Source organism: Panthera onca, chromosome A1 (genome assembly GCF_046562875.1).
Source record: "Panthera onca isolate mPanOnc1 chromosome A1, mPanOnc1 haplotype 2, whole genome shotgun sequence".
NCBI lineage: Eukaryota > Metazoa > Chordata > Mammalia > Carnivora > Felidae > Panthera > Panthera onca.
The window spans coordinates 193,439,092-193,453,381 of record NC_138339.1 but is presented as its reverse complement, the minus strand read 5'-3'; the positions used below and the strand labels follow the sequence as shown (position 1 = coordinate 193,453,381).

Here is a 14,290-nt window from a genome sequence, read left to right as displayed (position 1 = left end):
GTGTGATAACATTTTAGTCTGGAATTGAAATTATTTAATTATGAATGAACTATAGGAAAGCTCATTTTATTTATTTATTTATTTATTTATTTTTTATTTCTTTTTTAATTTTTTTTTAATGTTTATTTATTTTTGAGACAGAGACAGAGCATGAACAGGGGAGGGTCAGAGAGAGAGGGAGACACAGAATCTGAAACAGGCTCCAGGCTCTGAGCTGTCAGCACAGAGCCCGACGCGGGGCTCGAACTCACGGACCGTGAGATCATGACCTGAGCTGAAGTCGGACGCCCAACCAACAAGCCACCCAGGCGCCCCTAGGAAAGCTCATTTTAAAAAATAATCAGAATAGATATATCCTGCCAGTTTTAGAAATAGCAGTAGTGTGTGTGTGTGTGTGTGTGTGTGTGTGTGTGTGTGTGTGTGTGTTTTAACATTTTTATTTATTTTTGAGAGACAGAGCATGAAGGGGGGAGGGGCAGAGAGAGAGGGAGACACAGAATCCAAAGCAGGCTCCAGGCTCCGAGCTGTCAACACAGGGCCCAACACGGGGCTCGAACTTGCGAATTGAGAGATCATGACCTGAGCCCAAGTCAGATGCTTAACCAACTGAGCCACCCAGGCGCCTCAGTGTGTTGTTTTCTTGTTCAAAGCATGTGAGTTGTTTTCTGGTTTGGGACAGCATTTAAAAAAAAAATGTGTGCGGATATTGGGAAATCTACCCCCAAATACAGGTGACCCTTGAACAACTTGGGGGCTTGGGGTACCAGTGCCCCATGTAGTCAAAAACCCATATAAAACTTTTGACTCCCCCCCAAATGTAACTACTAATAGCCTACTGTTGACTGGATGCCTTATTAATAACATAGTTGATTAACACATATTTTGTATGTTATATGTATTATGTAGTGTAGTCTTACAATAAAATAAGTTAGAAGAAAATGTTAAGATCCTAAGGAAGAGAAAATACATTTATAGTACTTTACTGTATTTATTGAAAAATGTGCACATTTAAGTGAACCCATGCAGTTGAAATCCATGTTATTGAAGAGTCAGGTGTATAGGCTGGCTTCTTTTTTTTTTAAGTTTATTTATTTTGAGGGAGAGAGAGAGAGAGAGAGGGTGCTTGCAAGCATGGGAAGGGCAGAGAGAGAGGGAAAGAGAATCCCAGGCAGGCTCTGCACTGTCAGTGCAGGTCTTGATCTTATGAATTGTGAGATCATGACCTGAGATGAAATCAAGAGCCAGACATTGAATCGACTGAGCCACTCAGGCGCCTTAGGCTGGCTTCTTTTTTGATTCCAGCACCAACAGTACAACCAGGAATTAACTCTTGGCGTTATCAGGTTTATATCAGTGCTGGAAAGTCGGGGAAACTGCTTAAAGAAAGTTGGCATGTTAGTTAATAGAATACATAAATGAAATTATTCAGTTTGGCTGAAACAGCATGGGGAGATGGTTGATTGGGAAGCACATGCTAAATTGCATGTAATATGCTTGCATTGATTTATCTATGTTTGTATTTATTTATCTGCTTGCTTCCAGCTGCTTGTCAGACATTGCTGTCTCTTCCTGTGGATTTTAATTTAGAAAATGTATTAGGTAAGTATTGTATTTGTTTAAACCTTTAATAACTTAAATAGAAGGTTTTATTTTGATGGCTTTTCGTAAATGGAAATAGGTGGCAATGTCTCTAAAGAAGTGGGGAAACCATCCTGAACTTTCTCCTTTTAGCATGGCCTTAATTAGCCTTTTTGTGATAATGAATTTTACTGTAGACATAAACTATTCATGGGCACATCTTATTGGTATTACCTATACTAATCATGAAGTACTCAAAAAAGAATAATTTCAGATTTCCAACGTCACATATGCAATTAAACCTTGCCCTCTTTTTTGAACAAAATTCAAACATACAGTACATGCTGGTTTCTTAAAAAAAAATCATATAACTGAAGCATAATTGCTCTTCAAAATGACTAGCTTTGCCTTTTATTCTGTTAACATTAAATATAGGTGACTATTTTAGAGCTGATGAATTTTCAGATCAGTCTCCTGGAAACCTCAGTTCTTCATCCCTCAGAAGAAAGCTATTTTTAGATGGCAATGGAAGTATTTCTGACTCCTTACCTCCAGCTTCTCCCAGAAGTCCTCGCAGTGGTGCTCAAGCCTCACTTGAGGTTTTTTATTCGATAGATTTATCTCCTGTACGGTGTAGGAGCCCTGTGCAGACCCCAAGTTCGGTAAGAAGTGCACTAAAAGTGGTGGTTAGTTTGCTATGAGATGGACCTCGATGCTCATTTCACATTCCAGGAATGGTTGTTGTGGATCTTATATTTCGTGAGGATTAGGCTAGTTCACATTTTGTCGTTAGGAGTGTTTTTGGTCAGATTCTGTTTCTGATCTAGAGGTATATGGGATGACCAGATTTGTCACGAGTCTCTAGAAATTTCAGTGTAAGTTGTTTACTGAACTATGTAAGATTCTCAGTATCCCACAACTGGATTGCCATTAATGGAGTAATTTAATTTAAAGCTGTTCATAAACAGCTGCTAGGATGAAATAGAATGGTTTGTTTAAACACTGCATTTATATTTTATTTTGATTAACAGACTCTATTTCAAAATTTTTGTAACAGTCTTCTTAATTGTCCTTGCTATAAGATGCCTTGCCTTTTGGTGGATGACCAAACTTTATATGACCTACTTTATAAATGTGTTTTGAAGATGAAGATAAATAACATATGGTGTATATAACAAATTAAGAAAGAGAACCATGTGATTTTATTTATTTATTTTTATCACAGGGGCAGTTTTCTTCCAGCCCTATTCAGGGGAGCACAAAAAAATACAGTTTGGGAAGTATAACCAGCCCTTCACCTATTTCTTCACCCACTTTCTCGCCAATTGCACTTCAAATAGGAAAGACTCCGCTCTCGGGTATGTCTCAGAATAAAATACCTATTTGAAATTTCATGTTACTATTATTTGTTATTAAAGAGGTTCTTTTTTAGCTTGTTCGAACTATAGAGCTCTAACTAGGTGAGCTCCACTCACCTTCTGAAATTTAGAAACTGGCTTTTTTATAAAAGGAACAATTTACCTTCAAAAACTGGATTCTCAGCAAAGTTCTGTGCTACTATTAAACACAGGTAATCTGATTAGCAGTATTACATCAAGCATTCTTATAAAGGGTATCAAAGAAAGATGGCAATTTTAGAGTTCAGTTGGTTTCTGTATGCCTTCTGACCTGGAGGGTCAGGCTTTGGTAATCAGATATTCATATTTTGTAAAGATACATTTGAGTAAGGTTTTAAAGTATAGTGTGTGGAGATTTATATATTTCTCTTTACACTATGTCAGTATCTCTGAAAAAAATTACAGCTTCCTTTGAAAAAATTATTCACAATCAAAAGCTATTCATAATAAATAAAATTGGAAACCTAAAAACTACTTTTATGTATGTGTACTTTTGTACATACTTTATGTATGTATGTGTACTTTTATATAAATACTTACACATGTACTTTTGTGTGGAGATAGACATACACGGACCACAGTTCTGTATTCTGCTTTTTTAGCAAAGTATGGTATCATGAATATTTTCATAGGTCATTGAAATCATTTATTTTTATTTTTATTTTTATTATTTATTATTGAAACAAAGATTTTGAATCACTATATAATATCCCATATCATGGATGCATCATTTGTTTTCAGCCATTGATAACTTTTAAAATGTTTCTAATTTTTCTTTATCAAAAACCTTATTATTTTTGTATTTACATTGTACTGTACATATTTATATTTTTAGGTTAAATTCTCAGAAGTAGAATTATTTGATCAAAAGGGGTGAATGTTTTTAAGGCTCTGGATGAATTTTATCAAATTTTCTACATAAAAGTTTGTATCAGTTGAAATTTTTATCAACAGTATGTAAGAAAGTCAGTTTCTCCCATCTAGAAACACTGGTATTACCATTCTTTGTGAGGTTTCTTAGTTTGGTATATTACAAAAATGCCTCTTACTGATTTTTGTATCTTTGATTATGATGATATTGAACTCTTTCTGAATATTTATTGGCCATTTATTTGGGGGGAGGGATTCTTAGTATTTTACTGTTTTTGTTGAATAAATGCTTTCTTATTGCTTTAACTTCAATATTTTTTATTGTTTGTGTGGCTGAACACTTCGTATGTTTATTTACCATTGGGAGGATTGGTTATGGAATCTTGCCTATTTTTTTTTGAATGTTTGTTTATTTTTGAGAGAGGGAGAGAAAGAGAGCGAGCAGGGAAGGGGCAAAAGTAAGGGAGACACAGAATCCGAAGCAGGCGCCAGGCTCCGAGCTGTCAGCACGGAGCCCAGCATGGGGCTCGAACCCACAAACTGTGAGATCATGACCTGAGCCATAGTCAGACACTCAACCAAGTCACCCTGGCGCCCCTTGCCTATTTATTTTTTTTAATTTTTGTTTTCATTAAGCCAATGAAGTTCTAAGAAGTATTACATTGTAAAGCATTTTTATCATTTTGATTATCATTGTTAAGGTCTTTGACTCATTTTGTTTTGTTTTAAATATTTATTTATTTTTGAGAGAGAGAGGCAGGCGCAAGTGGGGAAGGGCCAGAGCAGAGGCAGGGCTGGGGGTGGGGTAGGCAGAAGATCCGAAGGAGGCTCTGCGCTGACCGCGAGCTCGATGCGGGGCTCGAACTCATAAGCCTTGAGATCACGACCTGAGCCGACCTGAGCCGAAGTCAGACACACTCGACCGACTGAGCCACCCAGGCGCTCCATTAAATTCTTTGTTATTGCAAATACTATTCTACAGTTTTTTGCTTGCCTTTTAACAAATTGCTTGTAGTATTTCACAAGGTTTTTACGTACTTCATTTACCAGGTACAGCTATTAACTTGTAGCTGTCAGCTGATTTATACAGTATTTTCTTTGTATATGAATAGTATTGTTACTATAATAATATTGTATGTGAATATGTAAATGAGTAATATACAGTGTTAATATAATATACAATATATTATAGTAGCAATATGTTTATGGGGAAATAATTCTCAGGAAGTAAATTATTTTGATAATTGAAAGGAAGTACCAGAGGAATTCTTTTTGAAGAGTCTTACCCTACTTAAAGAGACACATTCATTTGCACTGTTGTTTTTAACACCTAAATTTCACTTAAGTAAATAGTACAGTGTTACAGAAATCCAATTTTTCTGGCATTAAAACACGATAATTACCATTCAGTAATGTCTTTTCCATTTGTATGTTTTTGTGATGTAATTTTTCCTTTCCAATCTTTTAGAACAAAGGAAGTTTACTTTTCATTCTCCTGATAATTCGTCTGGAACAACAAATTCTAACGGAATTAGTAATCCATGCATCAGAAGTCCTTATATAGATGGTTGCTCACCAATTAAGAATTGGTCTCCTATGAGACTGGAAATGTGTACGGGTGGTACTCAGTATCGGACCTCACTGATTCGGATACCCTTTCCTCTTGAGGCTCACGGTGAAAATGAAGACCAAGTGAATCTTCCTCCCACGGATGCCTCATCACCAGCCATGGACACCGCTGCACACCTGCGGCAGTTGGACAGTGACACGTCTCCACGTGGCACAAGTGTAGTAGTGACCGCCATGTCTATCACACAGAATCAGTCCAGTGCTTCTGAGAAAGAATTAGCACTGTTGCAGGATGTTGAAAGTGAGAAGGAGAACAACACTGTGGACATGGTTGATCCTGTAGAGATAGCAGATGAGAACACTTGGATTAAGGAGCCAGTTGATAATGGGAGTTTGCCCATGACTGATTTTGTGAGTGGAATTGCCTTCAGTATTGAAAACTCTCACATATGCATGTCACCTCTTGCAGAAAGCAGCGTCCTTCCTTGTGAAAGCAGTAACATTCAGGTAAGATAATTTAATATTCTGGAGTCCTTTACTTTCTCCTGTACTCTGTTTTTCTCAAAGATTGTACTAAGAAAGAAAATGGGTTAAATGTGAGGACTGTAGCAGGAGCCCCTGGGTGGCTCAGTCGGTGAAGCGTCCCACCTTGGCTCAGGTCATGAGCTCGCAGTCCATGGGTTCGGGCCCTGCATCAGGCTCTGTGCTGACAGTTTGGAGCCTGGAGCCTGTTTCAGATTCTGTGTCTCCCTCTCTCTCTGCCCCTCCCCCACTCGCACTCAGTCTCTCTCTCTCTCTCTCTCTCTCTCTCTCTCTCTCTCTCTCTCTCTGTGTGTCTCAGAAAATAAATAAACATTAAAAAAAATTTTTTTAAATGTGACGACTGTAGCATTATGTAACATTTAAAAAAAATATCCATACATGGTGATGCTAAGAGGGTTAGTTGCTTTTTTTAATTTGGACTGATGGTGCGTATTTATTATTCACGTTAACTGATACTTATTCGGAGTAGGAAAGGATGACAGCAGAAAAGAAATCAAGCTGCTCTGTTTCTACAGAGTGCTAGGGTCAGGCAACCTCTCAGGATTCATCTCCCCCTCTCGTGTGAAGCTAGCACCAAGGAAATTCAATTCCTGGTAAGGTACTTGTCTTGTAAAATTTCAGTAGTTCTATTTTTCCTTTATATGGTTTGGGAAGAAAAAAACAAGTTAAAGGACTTTTATGTATATGCTTTTTGTACTTTTTAAAAATGATTTATAACCAACATTTTTCACTTAATCACACATTTCCAGTTTGCAGTATCTGACAACAGGAAAGCATGATTCATTTGACAAATAAACTTCATAGCCAGTACTTACTTTTTTTTTTTAAGTTTATTTATTTTGAGAGAGAGAGAGCACAAAGAGGGAACAGAGAGAACAGGAGAGAGAATCCCAAGCAGGCTACACACGGTGAGTGCAGAGCCTGATGGGAGGCTCGAATCCGCAAACCGTGATCTCATGACCTGAGCTGAAATCGAGTCAGACGTTTAACCAACTGAGACACCCAGGCTCCCTGCCAGCATTTACTTTCAGAAAGACATTTGTTCCATTAATTGCCATAGTTTTTTGGTTTGTTTTTTTGAGAAAAAGAGTGCGAGCAGGGGGGTGGGGGGAGGGAGGGGCTGAGGAGAGAGAGAGGGAACCTTAAGCAGGCTCCGTACTCAGCATACAGCCCAACACAGGGCTCGATCCCACAAAGCTGGGATCATGACCTGAGCCAAAATTGAGTCCGATGCTCAACCATCTGAACCACCAGGCAACCCAATTGCCATAGTCTTTGAGCTGAGAACTTTAAAATAGTCAAAAAGGCAGTTCTCACCTGCCATTTCATAGTAACAACATTTAACAGTTATGTAGCTCTTAGTGTATGCCAGGTGTTATTCTGAGTACTCTACGTATGTTAACTTATTGAATCTTCACAACAGCCCTATGAAATAGGTGGACTGTTGTCCCCATTTTACAGAGGAGGAAACTGAGGGTCAGAGAGGTTAAGTAATTTACCTATATCGCTAATAAGTGGTGGTGCAAGATTTGAATCCTGGCAATATGGCTTTAGAGTTCATGTTATTTAATCCAGGTTTGGACGGACTCCTAGTAATAGCTAACACGGACACAGTGTTTCAGTGTGTCAGGCGCTCTCCCAACCACCTTATCTGTAGTCATTCATTTAATTCTCCTACCACCCTATAGTGCCCTAGTGCTGTCAGGTTTGGAATGCTAAAGTTTAAAACTCACAGGGGGATCCTAAATGGCCCAAAATTAAATATAATCATCTGCTCAGATTTTTATGTCTATAATGGTCTCTCCTGACTTCTAGGATCATTGCTCAGGAAAAATACACTAGAATCACTTTTATATATTTTAGCTTCTAAATTTGGTTCCTGTATGAAAAAGCACTTAGAGTCAAACTTAGCCTTCAAGGTATTGTTAACTTCTTTTTCTCTCTCTCTTTTCCTCACTACCTTTTTTTGTTTTTCCAGAGCATTTATAGAAGGATCATAAAATGCTTTCACTGCCATACACTTTGATCATCTAATTCAACTACCCATTGGAAGCCTATATCACTACTAAATTATCATCCACTGTCTGCTAGAGTACCTGCCAGGGGTATTCTGGTCCATTTTCGGGCTTCTCTTATCATTACAATCTCTTCCCCACATTGAGATAAAATATGCTTCTGTCTGTGATATCTACCAGTCAGTTTCAGTTTTACCCTTTGGGCCATATCATAATCTTAACCTTTTGCAGAGCATTTTGTAGTTTAAAAATGTTTTCAGGTGTTCTTGTGTTCCTACCGCAAAGGTAGCTTCTAAACATTTGAAGACAGCCACATTTCCCCAGGGTCTCTTGACTTGCTGGGTGGACGGGTTGGCCTCCGCGTGTGGTGGTGCACAGCTGTCATTCTAGAATCTCCCTTCATCAGACTGGGAATTCTCTTCCCCTTTCCTGTGTTCTGTGTCCTGTTTTCTACATTCCATCCTTCTCTTCCCTGGTTTATCTCACACTTTACTGGAACAAATTTTCTGGTATCTTTGTGAGGAGAAGTACATTTTTTATTTTTTTTTTTTTATTTATTTTTTTTTTTTTTTAATTTTTTTTCAACGTTTTTTATTTATTTTTGGGACAGAGAGAGACAGAGCATGAACGGGGGAGGGGCAGAGAGAGAGGGAGACACAGAATCGGAAACAGGCTCCAGGCTCCGAGCCATCAGCCCAGAGCCTGACGCGGGGCTCGAACTCACGGACCGCGAGATCGTGACCTGGCTGAAGTCGGACGCTTAACCGACGGCGCCACCCAGGCGCCCCGAGAAGTACATTTTTTAGATACTGCATGCCTGATCGTGTATTCTTCATTCTCTCACATGAGAGTTTGGAAATAATTATCCTTCAGACTTTGAAGGCATTGTTTCATTGATTTTCTTTCATGATTGCTGTTGACATATCTGAAGCCATTTTTAAAAATATTTTTAATGTTCATTTATTTTTGACAGAGACGGAACATTAGCGGGGGAGGGGCAGAGAGGGAGTCACAGAATTCGAATCAGGCTCCAGGCTCTGAGCTCTCAGCGCAGAGCCCTCCATGGGGCTCGAACCCACCACTCACGAGATCATGACCGGGGCCAAAGCCAGATGTTTACCCGACTGAGCCACCCACGTGCCCCTGAAACCATTTTAATACTTAATCTTTTGTAAATGGTCTCTTTTTACCCAGCCCTGGACATAAATGGATCTTTTCTTTGTCTACAGTGTGCGGAGATGTCAGTGCTTCTTTGGAGCGGGTACCTTTTCGTCCGTGGTACTGGCACTCAGCAGGTCTTTATGACCTGTAAACTCGTGCCCTTCACTTGGATCTTTTTATCCTAAATTTCTCCTGTCTCACTTTCCTTTCTGGAATTTCCTTTTAATTCTCCAGTTTTTAAAATCTTTTCACTCTATTTTTTATCTCCTTTTCTAATTTTGGGGGAGTTTCTTCATCTTTATATAGTAATTCTATTATGTTTTTGTTTCTGCATCTTTCATTTCTAAGGTTTTTGGGTGGCCAGGGAGTTGTTTTTTGCTTTTGGTATCTGAAAATCTGTAGCATGACTGGCAAGCATCGCGTGGTCTGGCCTTTGCCTTACTCAGCGGCTTCATTTTATTTTCCTTCCCTTTGTTTCAGTCACATTAGCTTTCCAGAGTTTTAAACAGCCACGTTCCCTCTTGTCAAAAGAGCCTTTCCACACACTGTGTAGAATTTCTGTCTCTCCCACTTTACTTAGTTAACTCCTATTAGTCTTTTAGTTCACAACTTAATGGTTACATCCTCAAAGGAGTCCTCCCTGATCACTGTAGCCAAGCCAGATCTCATTATATGCTTTCATAATTCCCTGTACGCTTCGCATTCTTGCCAGTCAGACCATCTATCACACAATCATGTATGTTTGTGTTTATCCCAGAGCTTATGTAATAGCTACTCGTTAAATATTTTGGAATGAAAACAGAATGGATATAGAGGTAAGTTCAACCAGAAGGACTGTATAAAGTCAGAACACTGATCCAGCCTTTTGACCCCTGAGGAAAAGGTTTGGTGAAGGAAGCAGAGCCCCCGAAGGACACTGAGAAGGACCAGGAGGCGGTGGGGGGAAGAGGGGGACATGAGAAAAGCACGGTGTCATGGAACATCTTAAGGAAAGAAAGGTTAGTACTACGAAAGTAAGAGCAAGGGATATAGAGCTTGAAAAGTAGCTGTTGAATTAATAACAAGTAATTTGGTGAGTGAGCAGCCTCAAGGTGGGGAGGTGAAAAGTGAATGGAAGGAAGGTAAAGGAGGTGAGGAATGACACTATGTGTAGATAACTCTTTGAGGAACATTAGTTGTGAGGGGGAGGGTTGCCATAGCTAGAGAAGAACATTAATGTCCAAGATCGTTTTGTAGTTTCTTTTTTAACTTTGTTTTTCACTTTAGATGGGGGAACTAGCATATTTAACTGGAGAGGGAGAAGAGTAAAAAGAACAAAGAAAACCAGAAATTGGGCACGATAATTATTAATAATAGGTATCAATTATGTATCCTTTTGAAGTATGAGAGACCAGGGCGAGTATCTCACAGTTAGAATCTAATCCTCATGATACCTTCCAGCAGATGTGATAAATATAATCTGTAAAAAAGTGATGAATTTTATATATGAAGGAACCAAGGCGTGCAAGATGGGATAGACTGTAGAGCTGTGGTGGGGGATTAGCACAAGTGACCCTTCCACTATCGTAGGGGGTGGGGGGCTGGGGTGGACGTGGGTGCACATATTTGTAGCTGGGGCTAGCATGGCTTTAAGGGCCTTGGGCTTGGGAAAGCAAAATGGCAGATTTCAGCTGATTTACTAGCTCAGTTAGTTTTCTGTTTCAGGAAGTGAGAGCTTCTGTGACCTTGTTCCCTCTTATTGACAACAGCAAGAATAGGAGGGTTGTAGGCTAATAGTTTGGTCATTGTGAGTAGAGTTCACATGAGTGTACTTTCAGTGCACTGCCTTAACTAATGGGAGACAAAGTCTTCTGTGACAAGTAGCGAGCAAGAGGGACAGAGGACGAGGAAGAGGAGGATGGTGAGGGAAGGGTGAAAGTGCTGAGGCCTGATTTCAGGGAATGGACAACAAGCCACAACTCTTGCCAGCTGCCAACCTGAACCTGGAAGGTTTTTGAAAGACCACATCTGATTCATGTGGGGGAAAAATATAGTAACTGTGTAGGGTGATGGCAGTAGAAACACCATTTAAAGACAGCGTAGTCCAACTGGAAGCAGATCTACATAGCATTCAGAACTCAGTTTGAATTACAGTTTGGTCATTTACAGGCTGTGGGATCTTAAGACAAGGTTCACTTGACAGTGAGTAGAGCGTGACTTTTTAAGCTAAAAAAGCACCTCATCTACAGCTAAGAACAACTATAAAATGTTTCTGAGGCCCCTGATGCCTGTGGGAAGTTACGAGATGACGTGTACGGTCTAGTTGGCCTGTGGTACACATCATTAGTAGTGGTCTCAATGAGAGCCAGTGCGGTCCGCCAGCATCTCATGGGGCCGCCCGTTGATTATTCTCTTCCTGTGGAGTGGGACAAACTCCTGTGCCTGTCTTACTCCCTACTGTATTCACTTTTCCCTTGATGTATTGCTATTGAGTTCCCTAAGCCAGTTGTTTGGCGCTAGTGATAAAAGTGTAATTGGCAGGGGGGCCTGGGTGGCTCAGTCATTTGAGCATCTCACTCTTGACTTTGGCTCAGGTCATGATCCCAGGGTGGTGGGGTTGAGCCCCGCTTTGGACTCTGTGCTAATTGTGGAACCTGCCTAAGATGGTCTCTCTTCTCTCCCTCTCCCCCACCCTCTCCCTCTCAAAAATAAAATAAAAAATGAGTCATTGTCAGCTCTGGAAGCAATCTGGTAATTATATTTTTGATCAAATAGCTGTTGAATGGCAACACAACCAGGTGTTTCCCCTAGAATGTAATGGAAGGTTGTTTTTTTTGTTGTTGTTTTTGTTTTAGGTGTTACAAGGATTTTATTCAAATACAATGTTACTCCCAGTGGTCAACACATAGGCATCCATCTCTGAAAACTGGAAACATTTTTCTAAGATTATGAATGCACATAGGATATTACTTAGGATATTCTGATGTTGGTGATGGGGACAAAAATACACAATCTTTTCCTTCCTTCTGAACCTAATTTGCAACAAAGAGTTTAAGTGCAGGGTGAATCCCTCCCCTGGTGGGGTTTTGTGTTTGGTGCTCAGCACTGCGCAGGTAGATGCCGTGTGTGTAGTGCACAGAGCTTGGAGCCTCAGCTCTTCATCACTGCATTCTGATACTGTGAAAGTCCCCTTTCTGACCCTTCACTTCCTCATGTGTGAAGTTAATAGGGTTGTCGCACGGACACAGTAAGAATGGCATTATACAGATTGCCTTACAGGCCCTGGCACTTTTCTAGGGACTCAGTAAATGTTTATTATACATGTACCTAAACTGCAGTTTGCCAGAATCCCTTGTTTAATTTGGGGCTGCCAACAGTACATCCTAGAATGCTACAGTTAATTGAAATGAAAAGTTGAACTAACACCTAGAGCCATTGTATACGTGGTATTATTATGAAGTAAGATTTGTGTGTCAGCAGTGGGTGTGAGTATAATGTAAATGACCTTTTAAAAAATAAATTATTTTGAATACTTTTAAAGATAGCATGCCTGTTAGTAAATCTTAGAGATATAGTCAAGCCATTCAAAGACAAGCCTGGTAAATAAATTGGAATTTGAAGTTGATTGTAATCCTCACTTTTATCTACTGAGTGTAATCACAAGGTAACAGGAAAGCAAGTTTATACTGGCTTGTTCACGGATTCTAAACGAAATTACAAGATATATTTTAGTAAAAGGAATGGTATAGTACAATGACTCCTTTGGAGAACAACCAGTTCTATGTAGAACTACATTTTATGTTTGCATATTACTTTTCGATTGCATTCAGTATGATCAGGAATAAATAATATTGTTTTGTTCAGTTGTGAGTGGTAGCATATAATGATTCACTTATATTTATATAATTATATAAACTATATATTTTAAATATACATAATTTTATCAATGTTTATTTTTGAGAGAGAGAGAGAGAGAGCACAAGCTGGGGGGGGGGGGGGGGTACATAGACTCCGAAGCAGGCTCCAGGTTCTGAGCTGTCAGCACAGAGCCTGATGCGGGACTCGAACTCACAAACTGTGAGATCATGACCTGAGCCAAAGTCAACCGCTTAACCGACTGAGCCACCCAGGCACCCCAATGTACATAATTTTAGAAATACATTTTATATATTTTTAATTTTACTTATTTAAACATAAGTTTCTCAGATTTTGTGGATAAGTGAATTAGTTATCCTTGGTATTTTTCCTTCTCTTCCCTATCAGATGGATAGTGGCTATAACACACAGAATTGTGGAAGCAATATTATGGATACAGTTGGAGCAGATAGTGATGCACAAACCTTGGAAGTTGAGAATAAATCTCAAGTTCTTAATACAAAGGTATGGAAAAAATAGAGAAAGCTTGGTATGGTTGTAGGCTATAAGTATTTACTAAATGTGATTTTTTTCAGGGGCGCCTGGCTGGCTCAGCTGGTGGAGCATGTGACTTCATCGTGGGGTTGGGAGTTCAAGCACTACATTAGGTGTAGAGATTACTTAAAAATAGAAACAAAAATAAATGACCATTTTCAATATTTTTTCCACCCCATTTTGCTTAAAATTTTTTTAATTATCATGTTTAAGCCTCATCCTATTTTCAGTTCATTTAACCATAGAACGTGCTTTTTAAATCAAAACACTTCATTTTCCTAAATAACTCTGGCTATGGGAGAGATTAAGAGGTTGGAGAGGGAGAACTAGTCCTATTTTGGAATTGGCACCTGAACGCTTTTCCTTAAAACTAAAGGGAAAGATAGGTTTTTGCCTTTAACGTTTCAAACCGAGACTACACATCAAAATAAGAACTCTCAAAGGTTAAGTGTTTTCTTAAAAATCCACGAGCCTTTGGAGACCAGGAATAACACATACCTTACCTACTAAGTATTTGTACAGAGATATACTTTTGATTAGGACATTTACTTAACTTTCTAGATAGGATGGTTATACTATATATATATATATATATATATATATATATATATATGCACATATTTGAATAAACATTAATTTTAGGCACTAATTGGGAGAATCTTTGATTTTTATATGGCAATTTATTAATGAACACAATACACTGGACACAACTCTCCAGTGAATATGAAGATTTAATGTGGAGGCCACCTTAATTTCTCTTTCGTCCAT

General features: G+C 39.0%; 1 protein-coding gene across 2 annotated transcripts in view; it reads left to right on the top strand.

Moving 5' to 3' along the window:
* Window positions 1–14,290, top strand: part of BORA (BORA aurora kinase A activator) — a 29,355-nt gene that overhangs the window by 14,507 nt on the left and 558 nt on the right. The window contains exons 7-11 of one of the 2 annotated variants that reach the window (XM_060637008.2): window positions 1,543–1,599; window positions 2,014–2,240; window positions 2,804–2,936; window positions 5,314–5,921; window positions 13,376–13,492. In XM_060637008.2, coding sequence (XP_060492991.2) covers window positions 1,543–1,599; window positions 2,014–2,240; window positions 2,804–2,936; window positions 5,314–5,921; window positions 13,376–13,492 — 1,142 coding nt within the window. The remainder of the gene's footprint in view (window positions 1–1,542; window positions 1,600–2,013; window positions 2,241–2,803; window positions 2,937–5,313; window positions 5,922–13,375; window positions 13,493–14,290) is intronic. The other variant, XM_060637009.2, reaches the window with a different exon arrangement.